Genomic DNA, 14,841 nt, shown 5'->3' with positions numbered 1-14,841 from the left:
TGGTGTGTGTGAGGAAGTCAGAGAACAGCTTCCTGAAGTCCATTCTCTCTGCCCACCATGTGGGACCTGGCAGTTGAAGCCAGTGCTGGTGACTCTACTTACCTTTTGTGTTATTTTTATTTTTATTCTACTATGACGAATAATTCTCTGTTTGGCAGTCACTTGCCAAACAGAAGTGTGTACTCGGGTTTCAGGGCACCCACCTGGGCCTGTCCTTCCAAGCTGTCCTCTCAGCTTCCCTCCTCAGTGCTGGGGGACAGGACTGAACTTATTAAAGATTCTGGTGGCGTCTTGGACTGCAGGTGAGCGGGAACGGTAAAGGGAATAAACAGACCAGCTTTGCCAATCATCCTTTAGATCAAAGGAGTTGCCTTTCTGGATAGTTGAGATGCTAGCTCGCCTCTCTGTTAAGTTTACATCACAAGGAAAGGATGAACAAGTCAGCAGAGAAGAACGCAGTGGAACCTGAGGGCTGCTCTCCGGGGCTTGGGCTTAGGTTCCGGCGACATGGCTAAATGCACCAAGAAGGTTGGAATTATTGGGAAATACGGGACTGGCTGTGGTGCCTCCCTCTGGAAAATGGTGAAGAAAATTGAAATCAGCCAGCGTACCAAATACCTTGCCCCTTCTGTGGCAAGACCAAGATAAGGGACGAGCTGTTGGCAACTGGCACTGTGGCTCCTGCATGGAAACAGTGGCTGGGTGGGGCCTGGACCTACAACACTACTTCTGCCATCACAGTGAAGTCTACCCTCAGAAGACTGAAGGGATTGAGTGACCAGCAGAAATGCTATTGCTCCAGACCTGCCTAACTGCTAATAAACGGGTTAATTTACATAAAAAAGAACCCGAGGGCTTCTGAAGCTGCCGAGAATGGGAGAAGAAAGCTACACATGAAGCTTTTGGCAGCAGGCTGGGCATGAGTTCTTGTTGTGTGGGGGAACTTGCCTGGCCAAGGAGGTCAGTAAGAAGTGGGAGATACTGACTTCGGGAGCCTGAACCCTTGGAGATATATTCTGCTCATAAAATACTTTAAAGGAGATTGATGTGTGTGGGTGGGTGCAGGTGTGGCACAGGGCGCTGGAGCGATGACTCAGGTTAACAGCACTGGCTGCTCTTCCAGAGGACCTGAGTTGGAGAGCCCAGCACCCACATGGTGGGTCACAGCTATCTATACTCCAGTTTTCTCCAGGGATCCAAACTTCTCTTCTGGCCTCTAAGAGCACCAGACATGTAAGTGGTACACATACATACGTGCAGGCAAAATACCCATACATGTAAGAGGGAGGAGGAGATGGAAATACAGGTGGGTTGGTGAGATGGTTTTGCTCACTGCCAAGCCTGGTGACTGGCGTCAGTCCCTGGATCCTGGGAGGAGAGGACCCATTCCCCAAAGCATGGCATGGCACACATGCACTTTCCTCATGCCCCCCCCCCCATAAGTGCAAATAAATAAGACTGGTGACAGATGTTCAAAGCCCTCTTTATTTGCAGGGTGATGTGAACCCAGAAATCTGATGAGATTAAGAGATACAGGCCAAGCCGATATTTCCTCCCACCCATCCTGAATTGAGGGCTGGAAAAAAGAAAGAAAGAAAGAAAGAATATCATTTAAAGCAATGGTTCTCAACTTTCCTAATGCCTCAATGCTTCAATACATTAGTTCCTCATGCTGTGGTGACCCCTCCACCATACAATTATTTTTGTTGCTACTTCATAACTATTTTTGCTACCATTATGAATCATAATGTAAATCCCTGAGTTTTCAGATCATCTTAGGAGACCCCTGTGAAAGGGTTGATGCCTCTCAAAGGGCCCCTTTTCCACTTCCTCTTTTTTTTTTTTTTTTTTTTTTCCTGTTTTTTTGAGACAGGGTTTCTCTGTGTAGCTTTGGAGTCTGTCCTGGAACTCACTCTGTAGACCAGGCTGGCCTTGAACTCACAGAGATCCACCTGCCTCTGCCTCCTGAGTAATGGAACTAAAGGTGTGTGCTGCTACCCGGCTCCTCTTCCTTTTTTAATTAAAAAGTTTTTTAACCCACTTGAAAATTTTTGTTTTGTTTGGGGTTTGCATCATATTCCTCTAGACCTTTCCTTCTCCCAAGCCCTCAAGCAGGACTAGAGAACATGGGTGAACTCCTGCTGTTTTGATGAGCTTCTCAACACAGAGCAGACATTCTGCATTCTAACCCGATGGGTTCATGGAGCTTCTTCCTGTCAGCCTGAGGACAGTGCCAGCAGAATCGTATACGTATGGGTAATGTCTGTTTCTTTACCTGGCACAGATTAATGATTCCCTTTACAGAAAAAAAACAACAGAATATACAGAATATAACTTGTTCTAGGATCCACATCATTTTTCTATTCATTCTAGTAAGGAGAGCTTTTTTTTTTTTTTTTTTTTTTTTTTTGAGGCAGAAGTGGGAAGGACTAGAAAATTGATGTTTGCTTTTCTTATTGAAATGGCTTAAGTTTGCAAAGATTTTGAAAGATTCTGTATCTTTCAGGGTTTAAGTCAGTATCAGGAGATGGGCTTAGTGGGTGGCTGAGGTGATGGACAGAAGGAAGACAGACGGCGGGGCAGGTGGGATTTGGTGAACATGCTTGACAGCATGGCATTTCAGTGTTAGTGTGTGTGCTGCAGAAGCCAGCACAGCACGGTATTTCGGTTATCCTCAGCCTGCAGGCTCTGGGGTGACTTGGAGGGTTACAGAGAGAGCACAGTAAGGTCGGGAAGGCAGCAGGGAAGTGGGCAGAAAAGGGGCCTTAGGAAGCCTTGCTCAGCAGCCGAAGAAAGGAGAGACCAGCGTAGAGGGCACAGAGGCGGGGGAGAGTGTCGGGATCCCACATGTACTGGGGGCCAGATCTCTGGACTTCCAGGCCGCTCAGCCCCACCAAGGCTTCCGTGAGGGTCAGTTCCTCCTCCCCGAGGGAGGAGAGCAGGTCAGGCCGCAGAGGGAAAACACCCTCTTTATCTTGCAGGAAGTTCTGCTCCATGGTGCTTTCAACCTGCAAGGGACCAAAGTAGCAAGAAAAGGAGGAACTGGGAACCCCCCTCTCTCTCCTAAGGCAGGCTGATGACCCTAACATCTAGGGCTCGGAGAAGGCAGGGACCCCTGTAACCCTGTTCCCCTTGGTTCTAGCTGCCCCCTCTGAAACTCTCACCAGCTTCAGTTGCACTGAGAGGAGCTTTTTCTCCAAGGATTTCACTAGAAGCTTCTGTTGTGCTTCACTTAGCACTGGAGGGAAAAGCAGAGAAAGAAAAACATGTTGCTGGTACAGAGGGAAACACAGACTCCAAATAGTGAAGTTACAGAATCCATCCATCTACCTGTCCTTCTGTCCGTCGTCCATCCACCCACCCACCCACCCACCCACCCACTGTTTAACACCTGCTCTATAACACACACCTTTGCTGGTCATTAAATAAAAAGTTGTGATCCTTGACTGAGTAAAGTGGCATAAACCTTTAATCTAAGCATTTGGGAGGCAGGGGTATACAGATCTCTGCAAAATTTGAGGCCAGATTGTTCTACATAGTGAGTTCCAGGCCAGCCAGGGCTGTATAGTGAGACTTTCTCTAAAAAACACAGCAAACCCAAACTCTAATCTTTCACTTCAGTTTTGTGGAAAAGACAAAGCCGTGGTTTTTTTTTTTTTTTTTTTTTTTTTTTTTGCTTGTTTTTGAGGCAGGATCTGTAACCCAAGGTGGCCTCAGACCATAGTGATCCTCCTGCCTTAGCCTCCTGAGTGCTGGGATTATAGGCATGCACTACCACAGTGGTGACAATCCAGGGTGTTAAGGGCCATAGTCGAGAGGTTTGCCTTTGGGTTTGGCATTTGACAGAAAGTTTCTTTTCTCCTCCACTTTATTGACTGACTGACTGACTGACTGACTGATTGATTGATTGATCGATTGATTGATAATAGTGTAGCTCTGGCTATCATGGAACTCACTGTGTAGATCAGTTTAGCCTTGAACTCAGAGTCCACCTGCCTCTGCCTCCCAAGAACTGGGATTAAAGGTGTGCTCCACCAAGCCTGGCTTTCTCCTCACTTTGTGTGTGTGTGTGCTCACTCTCTCGCAAGCATTCATGCAAACTCATTTGCATGCCACGATGTGTCTGTGGAGAGCAGAGGACAACTGCAGGAGTGTTGCTCCACCCTGTGGGTTGCAGGAATTGAATTCAGGTTGTCAGGCTTGGCAGCAAGAGCCTTTACTCACTGAGCCCTCAAATGATTCGTTACTCTCTGAAATTAAAGCTAACAGGTGGGCAGCAATATGGAAATGATAAACTTAGCTCCATGCAGAAGGCTTAAACAAATAAATAAATAACCAACTGAATCCCTAGGAATGAAACCAGTGGTGGTGATTATTTTTTCTCCCTCCAGTACCAGGGTTTGAACTCAGGGCCCCTTAGTATTGTATATGCTAAGCAAGTGCTGACATGCTGAACTACATACACAGCTGGAACCAATTTTTTAAAAAATGTATACATAAGCTACTGCAGTATGAACCATCTGGTATCCACTCATTCATTTACATGATTTATTCTTATAACAGAAAACTGCCTAATCCACGGCTGGCTCACTCACCCGTTAGAGCCCCAAGGAAATAGAGGACGGCGCCCATGGCATCCTTTGACAGCAGGACATCTTTGGGGAGTGCTTCCAGGGTCACTTCGTGTCCCTTGTCTAGAGCCCCTTCAAGCTGTGAGGAAATCTGGATGACTAATCTCTCAGATGAAGGTCTAACCCAGCACCCAGCACACAACAGTCTCTGGACTCAGGCTGATGCTCTCCCACTTTCTATTTCTTTTTTGTGTAGTCAGGTCCTAGAAAATGCTGGGCTGGTAAGTTCCTTGGTCCCTGGGTTTTGAGCGCTGGAAGGTTCAAGCTGTTATCCGGCAGAGGGCGCCACAGCCTGTTGCTACCCTCTGACCATCAGAGGGCGCACATGCCTCCCGATGCTCTTTCCAGGGACTAAGGGGCCAGTGGTAGCCTAGCAGCCTAGGTACATTTGGCCAGCCTTGGAAAAGTATCTGCTATGGATTCCATAGCCTCTGGCCACTCCGCGTCATTGTCAGCCACCCCCCCTCCCTTCACAAGTGTCCACCCCCACCTAGACCTATAGCTTCTCCCACACTTCCTGTTTTCCCAATGGGAACTCACCGTCTGTTCGAGGTCTTGGAGCTCTTTTTTCTTTCCTAGGAGATTGCTGAGGGAGGTGAGCAGGGAGCTCTGCCCCGCTTGACTCAACTTCTCCACTTCATGAGTCTCTCTCTGAACCTCTTCTTTCAGTGTCTTGAAGTCTTCATGCATCTCCCCTAGGGGCACATTCAATGCTGCAGATGCCCCCCTTCACCTGGCTCCTCCTACCCAGTACATACTCTCTGCAGGCTGTCACACTGGGTTCCTCGGGACCCAGTGCCTTGCCTCCGGCTTGAATAGAATTTTTCCTCTTTACCAAGGTGTGTTATAAAGTAATGCCAAAGCCTTATCATAAAGGATGGCGCGAGGAGGTGGATTAGACCCCATGCAGTCACTGCCCGCCCCTCCCCCCTTGCTCCCTCTCCCCCCCAGCTTCTGCTGACTTCTGTTTTCAACCATTCCAGCTAGGCATTTAGGGGAAGCCTATTTCCCCTCCTCTTGAGTTGGTGGAAACAATGCCTTTGACAACTTAGTGACAGGTAGGCTGGGGCCGCTTCAGAGAGCTGAGAGGTTCTGTATCCAGGGAAGAAAGTGAGCTGCAGCCTGACAGCCTCAAACTTCACCCAGGCTGTGTTGGAGACAGTGACTTCCTGGAAGTGGCTCTCATCCCAGGACCTGGGACTCAGCCTTCTTCCTTTTCCTTCCATCCTAATGCGTCTCCCCCTACCTGTGTGGCAAAGTCTTGAAAGCATTCCCCAGACTCCTTACCAACATCAGATGCCTGGATAACTGAGAAAAGAAGTAAACAGACAGATAAGAACACAGCTCTGCAGAGTGGCAGCCGTCCCTGGGCAATGAGGCTCTAGGGACGATGAGACAGCACCACCCCTTGGAGCTCCCAGCCATCTTCAGAATCCCTTGCTCCATGCCCGGGTGGCAGGAATGGGGCAGAAGAGCTAATACAATGAGAAAAGGGCACTCAGACAGATTGGTGTCACCCAGCAACTGAGTGACTCAGCACCTCCTGCCCTAGTTACTGGACAGCCGATACGGGTGGAACAGGCTGCAGCTGCCGAGGCCCTTGACAACAAAGGTCTGAGGCAGCCGATCTTCTGCACATCTTGTCCACAGATCTAACCCCTTCCACGGCTTTGTCCTAACTTCCTGTTGAAAGTTCTGCCGTAGTCGAGGAACTGCTGTTTGCTGAGACCTGTCCCACACTATCTTCCCTGTGAGTCCCACGGAGGAGGGAGGAAGACGTGAAAATAAAGGGGCACTTACGTATGAACTTCCCCTCTTCTGGCTTTTCTGAAAACACAGAGCACATCTGTCAGGACAAATTCTTTGCTGCCTTTTGCTAAAGCTACTATCAAGACAGCCTCACTGCATTGTTACGAAAACACCGTTAGCACACCCATTGGTATGACTGTGGAGCGAGTCTCTCTGTTTCTGATCGTGCCTCTGACCTCTGTGTCTTTGTCTCTTTGGGGCAGTATTTATATCCAGTATTTCTATCTATCTGAGGGCCCAGGAAATAAGAGCAAATGCTCTTGTGGGGAGATAGAGGAGCTGCTGTTGTTAGAGGGTGGGAGATTTTAGTAGGAAACATGGGGGCAAGCTTGTAAGCAGGGCACCTACCTCCTGGAGGGAAGGTTTGCATGCTGTCATTGCAGATGTGTGGAATGTCTGTAATAGACAAGAGGAGGCACCCAAGAGGTCACACCAGCTGCCACACCCCTCCTTCTTCAGCCTCAAGCCCAAGGGTTCTGCTCAGGGTAGATTCTGCCCATCAAATGCCCTGTCTAATTCTCTACCCCACCCTTACTGCTGGGAATTGTAAGTTCTTGCCTCCAAGAGCATTTTCTCCCCTGAAATGAAGTACTGTGTCAGGATCTGTCTCCTCCCTGGGCTTCCTGGGGTCCAAGGCTCCTCTGATTTGGTCTTTGTGTCACTCCCCACAGCTTCCCCAGTGCCCAGAGACACCTGGAACTCAGAGTCCCTCCCCCTTCTCTACAGCAGCCTTTACTCTGTCTGCAGCAGTGGGCAATACAATATACTGCCTCCGCCACCCCCTCACATTACTGCAAGAAAGGACCAGGATGCCACTGCAGGTAACCTTTATCTTGAGGGGAGAACACGCTGGTCTCTGCTCACCCCACTCATCTTTGCCATTGACCATCAGCTGTCTCACGCGAAAGGCCAGGACACAGCCCTTGGGGATGGTTACAGCCTCCTTGTGGTTCACAGACCCCTAGGATTACAGAGTGAGAGTCCCTGAGTCCTCTGGGAGTCTAGGTAGGACAGGTTAAGGGCAGGAGCAGGAGGCAGGTGCAGGTCTGAGAGCCTTGAGGAGACCAGCGGTTGGAAAGCCTGCAGTTGGGCCTCCAGCTGTGTTTCTCTGTGGTCTGGACTTGAAAGCTTCCCACTCATTTCTAGTGTCATCCTCTGCCATATTATGTCTGCTTCTGGTTTGGACACGTGAAGGGGACTGGGCAGACCTGCTCCAGCACCTGCCTGTGCATCATCCTGTCTCACCTCGCAGCGTTTTTGCCCGGTTCCTCCTTCCTCTACACCAACTGCTCCATTGTTAGCTCATCCAGGAAGTCTTCCATGACTAACTCCTCCCCTGGCTCCCAATCCCAGACCATCCCTCATGAACACACTCACTAGATGCTTCTACTGAATTTTCCAAGCCTACGTCTCCTGGGCTTTAACTGTGTGTCTCATCTGTAAGTAAGGACTTTCTGAAAGCAAGAAACTACCCACACCTCAGGGTCTCACCAGGTAGCCCGGGCTGACCTAGAACCGTGACCCTTCTGGCCTCTGCCTTCAGAGTGCTGGGATGACTGGTGTGTACCACCAAACCAAGCAGGAGCTCTGCGCTTCAGCTTTGGGGTGGGAGGGAAAGGGATGAGGACATACTCAGTAGCTTTTGGCTCCACATTGTCAGTGGCATATGGAACAGGGACTGGCCCTGCTCTGTACCACTAAGTAGAGGAGAGGGGTGTGTGGCCAACTTGGCTTTGATATTTTTTTCAGGTCCTCTGTCCTGAGTAGGTACCTTTCAGTCAGAGTTAAAGAAGCCCCCTTCACCCCGTGTGTGTGTGTGTGTGTGTGTGTGTGCGCGTGTGTGTGTGCACGTGCGCGCACGCGTGTGTAAAGCAAACCTGTAGTCCCAGTGGGGCAAAGAACGGGAGGGAAAAGCAGCCTTCTGCCTTGCCAGCTCTCTCCAGAGTGACTTCCTGCACAGTCTCTACCACCTCCATCACTACGTACAGGTTCTCCCCGCGGTCCCGCATCTCCTTCAGGAACGGGTGATCTGCTGCCAGTTTCCTGAGGCAGAAGCATGGGCACATTACTCAGCATCGGCTCACCAGGGCCTGTGTCGGTGCTTTATCTTTATTTTAGTTTTGAGACAGGGTCTCACTATACAGCCTTGGCTGGCCTGGAGCTCTCTATGTAGACCAGGCTGGCCTAGAGCTCACAGAGATTTACCTGCCTTTGCCTGGGACTAAAGGCACGTGTCACTTATGCCCCGCAGTGTCTACTTTTTAATCTGTCAGTCACAGCATCTAGACAGTAAGGTGCCCGGGAAGGATGAGGGCTCAGATTAGACCACGGTGCAAACTCAGACCTCCGGCTTCCTGGCAGGGCAGCTGCTTTGAGTCTGCGTTGCCTTACCTATAAAACAGACATGACGCCAACTACCTCCCAAGGTGCAAGATAAACTGGGCAAACAGCCGGAGGGAGGCTCAGCACCTGGCCTCAGGGTCACTTCCTTCTCTCCTCCTACCGCCCAGGAGCAGACTCTCCTCTGTGTATGTGTTTGTGTATGCTTGCACATGCGTGATGTGTGTGTACATGGATCTGTGCTGCAGTGTGGGGGTCAGGAGTCTGTCTTTGCCTTCCGCCTCGTTTAAGATAAGGTCTTTTGTTGTCTGCCCATACCAAGCTAGCTGGGTCCTTCTTCCTCCAGTTCACACTCCCAGGGATTCTTCGGCCTCTGATCCGCTCCTATCTTTCTGTAAGAAGTCTGGGATCTCAGAGGCGTGCCAGTGTGTGCAGCTTTTTCGGGATTAAACTCAGGTCTTCACCCTTGTGGGACGAGCAGTTTACCTACTTCCACCTCCGCTTCCCGATGTGGACCATCACCCCTTCTTCTCTTGCCACTCCCAGCCCTCATCTCCACTTGCTCCTCCCCTTGCTTCCGTATGTAAACATGTCTCTGCCCTAAAACATCCACTTTCCTTCCTGAACACTTCCTCACATCACCAACCTATTTGTTTCCTTCACCTTATTGGCAAATATCTCCAAAGACACTCCACACTCACTGTCTGTACCTCCATCATGCTGGTGTTATTTCTTCTAATCACTAATGTCTTCTAATTTGGCTTCTGCTTCTGCCCTTCAGCTGAAATCACAATGGCCCTGCACTCCCTAGATTGGATGGCCCTCCCTAACTGTCTAGTGTGACCCTGTCATATCTTGGCTTCCAATCACATGCTGCTTTTATCTTTCTGGCTTCTAAATCACATACATTCTATCTGGTTCCCATTGCCCAGTTGATTTGGAACCTTGATATTTTGTGTCCTCTGAGATTTTGGTGGTGGTAGTGGTGGTGGTGGTGGTGGTAGTGATGGTGGTGTGTGTGTGTGTGTGTGTGTGTGTGTGTGTGTGTGTGGTGTGTGGGGGGGCAGAAGAAAGCATCAGATCCCCTGGAGCTGTAGTTGCAGGTGCTTGTGAGCTGCCCAATGTGAGTGCCGAGAACTGGACTCTGGTCCTCTGCAAGAGCAGCAAGTGCTCTTAGCCGCTAAGCCATCTCTCTGGTTCCCGAGGTCGTGTTTCTAGGTCTCCTCTCTCTAAGTATGCTCCAGCTTCCTCATCTCCCGACATCTTGACATCTCCATCTGTATCTTGCTGACCTTCATGTGTGCATCTGTATCCACCCCTCTCTGAGCTCCCAGCCCCTTTCCCAACTACCCCTTGACCATCCTCAGATGGTACCTCATCCAGCTGTGCCCCAAAGGAGCTGGTGCCATCTCAGCAGAACCACCTCTCTCCTGTCTTCCTGGGTGTCACCTGATTGTCACCGTTAATGTCTTGTAATGTCACAATCTAAGTCAAGACTCAGAGTCATCTTTGACAAAACCATCACCACCACTCTGCACTCGGCTGCTGAGTTTAATCCACTCCATCGTCCTTTGTACCCATTCCTCCCTGCTTTCCAGCCACACTGCTCAGCTCATGTCCTTTTATACCTCTGATGGATAGTGGGACAGTGTCTTTCCTGAGATTCCTGTTTGCACCTAATGCACTTCTTCCATCCGGTCAGGGTGGTCATGAGACTCATCAGAGCAAACCCGGGGTCTCCCTGGTGTCTCCTTGTTGGGTCCTTGACCTGCTCTGGTTCCTGCCTGCTCTAGGTCTACCCTACAACTTTCTCTTGTTCCTTTCGTGCCTCCTTTGCATCTGTTTTCCGTGCCCCTCTTGGTTTTGAGGTATCTCACCTGATGCCTTTTTAACACACTTCTCCTCTCTCTCCATTTATACTCATCATTCAAAGCCTAAACCCAAGACTACCACTTTGTGAGGATTTGCCTTACTTCCCCACCCAGGGGCCACTCTCCCCTGCAGTAAGTCTATCCAAGTGCTTCCCATACGCCTCGCCTCTTGCATTGGATAATTACCCTTTTGTTTTGCTTCTGCTTTTAGAGATGGGTTTCTCTGTGTAGCCCTGTCTGTCCTGGAGCTCACTCTGTAGACCAGGATGGCCTTGAACTCAGAGATTCACCTGCCTCTGCCTCCCGAGTGCTGCGATGAAAGGTGGTAATTATCCACCACTTCCTGCTGGATACTTATTCTTACACAGTAGCTTTCACCCTCCTACAGGGTTCTTGGACATGAGCATTCTAGGCACACCAGCACATAATGGTCTGTTTCACACTCAGTGAGAACTCTGTGAATGCTTACTGAGTGACATGTCAAACATCTAAGCCATTCCTTCCGGCCCCTCCAGTCCTCACCTGCTTCTTTCAACCACTACTTAATTATTTAAAAGTCAGGTCCTCTGTGTAGCTAGACACGTCCCAGAGCCTTGTATGAACATCCTTTCTACCATGCAAGCCTCTTGTCTGCTGGGGCAGCGTTCCCTAGGTGTGTGGATGGAGCCAGCCTAAAGCTTGCTTTGTGGGAGAGAGTTCAGGACAGTCTCTGTAAGGAACAGTTACTACTGATCACTGGCTGTTCCATTACATTTCACAATCTTCGGGCTGAAGGGACCTTAGAAACAATCACCCACTCCCACCATTCTATAGCAAAAACAACAAAACAGCCCCCCAACAAACAAACAAACAAAAACCTGAACAAGTTCCTTGGGAAATGACTTTTCCAAGGTCACATACACACAAACACACACACACACACACAAACACACCAAGTGAATAAGAACATCTGTGTCCATCTGTGTGTGTGTGTGAAATGACACCGGAGGTGACCGGAGGATGGGAGGAATGTCTAAGAAATGGCTTGGTTGCACCCACAGTTGCAAAGGATTCCCCTTGCATCTGCTAGACCTCACCATTGAGCTACGATCTACCTCTCCCCCCACCCCCCACTGCCCCGGAGAATTCTCTTTAGGGATTCTCATGTGGAGATTACATTGGGAAAGGTCAGGGTGAGGGTTTACCCTTCCTCTTGTGGTCCAGAGCATCTTCTATGCACTGCCCAACCCCTCCCATCAGCCCCACCCTCTCTCACCTCTCCTTGTGCAAGTTCTCCAGAGCCTTGGGAGCCACGCTGAGTGTCTGGACCTCCAGCGTGCTGCTTCGTGACAGGCCTGCGGTCCCCTTTACCTTCACTGTCTTTGGCACGTCCACGTCTCCCTCTACTCGGGCATCCAGCATGTTCTTAAAGCTAAAGTTCCCACAATCTGTTGGATCTACAGGAGGGAAAAGATAGGAGCTGAGCGGAGATGCATCCCCACCGGCACCTCAGTAGCCAGAGAGAACTTTGATCTCTGTGACACCTAACCACATCAGGCAAAAGAGGCCTTCAGAGTCTTCCTTGTGGTCTAGATGGCTGGCCCTAGTCGTACGGGAACCCTCAGAGCCCAGCTCTATCAAGAGGCTGACCTGAGGGAGAGCTGCCGGGCTCCAACACATCCAGGAGTGTGTAGTCGGTGCGGACATAGCGGGCCCCCCAGAATAGCGTGCTCTTCCTCTTCCTCAGCACCAGGCAGAAGGGATGGAAGCGTTTGAAGTCGATGAGGCTGTCTAGGGGTGTCAGATCCCCTCGAGGGTTCAGCTGTCTAGCCAGGGCCCGGGTGACATTCTCAAACATAGTCATTGTCTCTGTGGAGAAAGAGATGGAGAATGTCAAGATGTCTGCCGAGGACTTTGTAAAGAGGGGTCACCAGCCTTCACTCCTAGAGCTGTGGGAGGCCTTAGAGAGGCCTGGGTTTCTTCACTCCTAGAGCTGTGGGAGGCCTTAGAGAGGCCTGGGTTTCTTCACTCCTAGAGCTGTGGGAGGCCTTAGAGAGGCCTGGGTTTCTGAATGTTGGATCTGGAAGGAACTCAGGGAGTCCTTATTTGGTGATGAAGAGTCCCGGGCTCCAGAATTCACACGGCTGGTGTGGGAAGACAGATCTCCCCTTCATTAAGGACTCTTTTCTTATTGCATGTTCATTTCTTTACAGTTACAGAGCCCAGCTGGCATGTCATCAGTAGAGGAAGTGAGGCTTCCTCTCACACTAGGGGACAGCTGTAACCAGGACCTAGGGACACTAGGGGAAGGGAGCAACCCCCTCTGGGGCCAATGGCCTGGGCAGTCAAGGCTGGGTACATTTGCTTGGACCCTGTACATCCCTCGCACCTGCCTTCTAGAACTTGGCTGCAAGTGGACTGGTTCCCCAGGCTTGTCCCACTCACTTCTTTGCCCTTGTTATCTCTGCTTACAGTTTATCCCTTTCCCGATCAGAAAGAATTCGTATTCATCCGGTAAGACTCAACCCAGGCACCTTGTAGATCCACTTCCGAAACACCTGCTAATTCATCTTGTTACCATCTGTTCACCTGCCTGTCCCGCCTACGGAGGTTTCCCAGAGGGTAGGGAATGAGGCTTAGTCACCTGTGCAGCATCAGCACCAGGGAAGAGTGGATATGACTCGGGGAGACCCACTGGGTGAGGTCCAAGGGCCGGTGGGTGGAAGCGGACCCATCAGCTAGTCTCCACAGGCCTCACGGCCTCCCTCCTTTCCTCCTTGCCCTCCCCCCCCCCAACCGCTTCCCGAGAAGTTTCTCTGTGTGGCCCTGGCTCTCCTGGAACTCTCTGTAGACCATGTTGGCTTCAAAATCTGCCTGCCCCTGTCTCCCAAGTGCTGGGATTAAAGGTGTGTGCCTCCAGCCGCTGACTGGACCTCACCTCCGTGTGGCACTTGACAGAGGTAGGGAGACAGGAAGCACATACACAGGTGTGCCGGGCTAGCCTGCCATCTCCAATGTGCTGTTCTGCCCTCATTCCCAGAAGGGCTTGGACGACACAAGGTGTCCTCCAGGGACCAGATGAGCGGCCCTGGGACATGCTCGCCACCAGAGAGGCACTCAAAGGGCGGCCCCCCTCTTCCCTGAGGAAGCCTACCATGATACCTACTCCCAGTGGTATCCAGAGGGAAATTTACAGCCACGATAAGAGATGAGAAATCCCGTACTGTTTTGGTCCCAACCGAATGCTCCTCTGCCTCCTCTGCTGTCACAGATCTTACCAGGGAAGGAGATGCTGGGTCCTGTCCGGCAGCTGGGTGTCGGGGGAGGGCCCAGAGCTCGAGTGTCTGTAGGTTGACACAATGACTGTCCCTTACCAGGACAGGCTGCTTTATGCCTGTGTGGAGGCGGGATGCAGGCTTCCTCAGACCCTGCCTGTCTCAACGGCCCCACCCCTTTTTGTTCTACTTCCAGAACAGCATCAACCTGTTTCTCGTGCTCCGCCTCAGGCCCCGGGCCCTGGCCTCCCAAGAGATGAGGGGGTGGGCAGGGAGCTGCCAGGCAGGTGCCAGTCGGTGTAGGTGTGGATAGCCGGGTCGAGAGAGAAAGAAGTGGTAACTGCAAGAGGGCTTGTGGATACTTTGGGGGAGCTCGGGAGGCAGTGGGAGTTGGTTGTGTGTGTAAATGTACACCCACGAGTGTGCCTGTGTGTGTGTATGGGTGGGAAGGGGTGGATCTCTGCTTTGCTGTCATCACGGTCCACGGGGAAGCATGTGTGATTCATCTGAGGCCTGTGGATGTGATAAATGATAAGAAATCCTGTGTGTTCAGGGACAGCAGAGCGAGCAGCTGAGGACCCGCCCTGCATCCTTCTGTGCATCAGCCTGCTGATCCCTACCTCTCTCCACTGGTGCTGACTACATAGGCACAGCTTAGTACCAGTACTCACATGTCTGAGGAGGCAGGGATAGAGTGGTTGGGCATCTAGGAATACCGACTGTAAACATAGCCATGCACAGAGACCATCACAGCTGTGTAACAATGGGAAGAGCCCAGGACTCATGCTGTGGTCAGCCATTCAGCTGTCTCCCTGTGGGTCACTCAGGTTCTGTCCTTATCTCTAGTTGCTGCTTGGAAATAATTTAAAAGAGGATTCTACACATACGGGAAGGGCTCTAGAATACAAATGATGTGATTTACATTAAGGCCCTATG

The 14,841-nt window shown here is 50.8% G+C and overlaps 2 protein-coding genes across 3 annotated transcripts in view; one reads left to right on the top strand and one right to left on the bottom strand.

The window, feature by feature from the left end:
• The window catches only part of Ormdl3 (ORMDL sphingolipid biosynthesis regulator 3), a 152,961-nt gene that overhangs the window by 111,168 nt on the left and 26,952 nt on the right, over positions 1 to 14,841 (top strand). The gene's annotated exons all lie outside the window — the stretch shown is intronic.
• Positions 2,728 to 12,525, bottom strand: Gsdma (gasdermin A). Of its 2 annotated transcripts, XM_051175940.1 has the most exons (11): positions 12,281 to 12,525; positions 11,907 to 12,087; positions 8,318 to 8,483; positions 7,305 to 7,401; positions 6,789 to 6,836; positions 6,432 to 6,458; positions 5,919 to 5,939; positions 5,172 to 5,326; positions 4,596 to 4,710; positions 3,165 to 3,238; positions 2,728 to 3,008 (listed from the first exon to the last, which is right to left on the bottom strand). In XM_051175940.1, the coding sequence occupies exons 1-11, from the start codon at positions 12,492 to 12,494 to the stop codon at positions 2,766 to 2,768; spliced, it is 1,341 nt and encodes a 446-aa protein (XP_051031897.1). In that variant the 5' UTR covers positions 12,495 to 12,525; the 3' UTR covers positions 2,728 to 2,765. The 2 variants fall into 2 exon arrangements, with proteins under 2 accessions (XP_051031897.1, XP_051031901.1); XM_051175944.1 differs by lacking the exon at positions 6,432 to 6,458.

Source organism: Phodopus roborovskii, unplaced genomic scaffold, assembly GCF_943737965.1.
Source record: "Phodopus roborovskii unplaced genomic scaffold, PHOROB, whole genome shotgun sequence".
NCBI lineage: Eukaryota > Metazoa > Chordata > Mammalia > Rodentia > Cricetidae > Phodopus > Phodopus roborovskii.
Note: the sequence above shows the minus strand (reverse complement) of the source record. Positions and strands in the feature narration are given on the sequence as shown.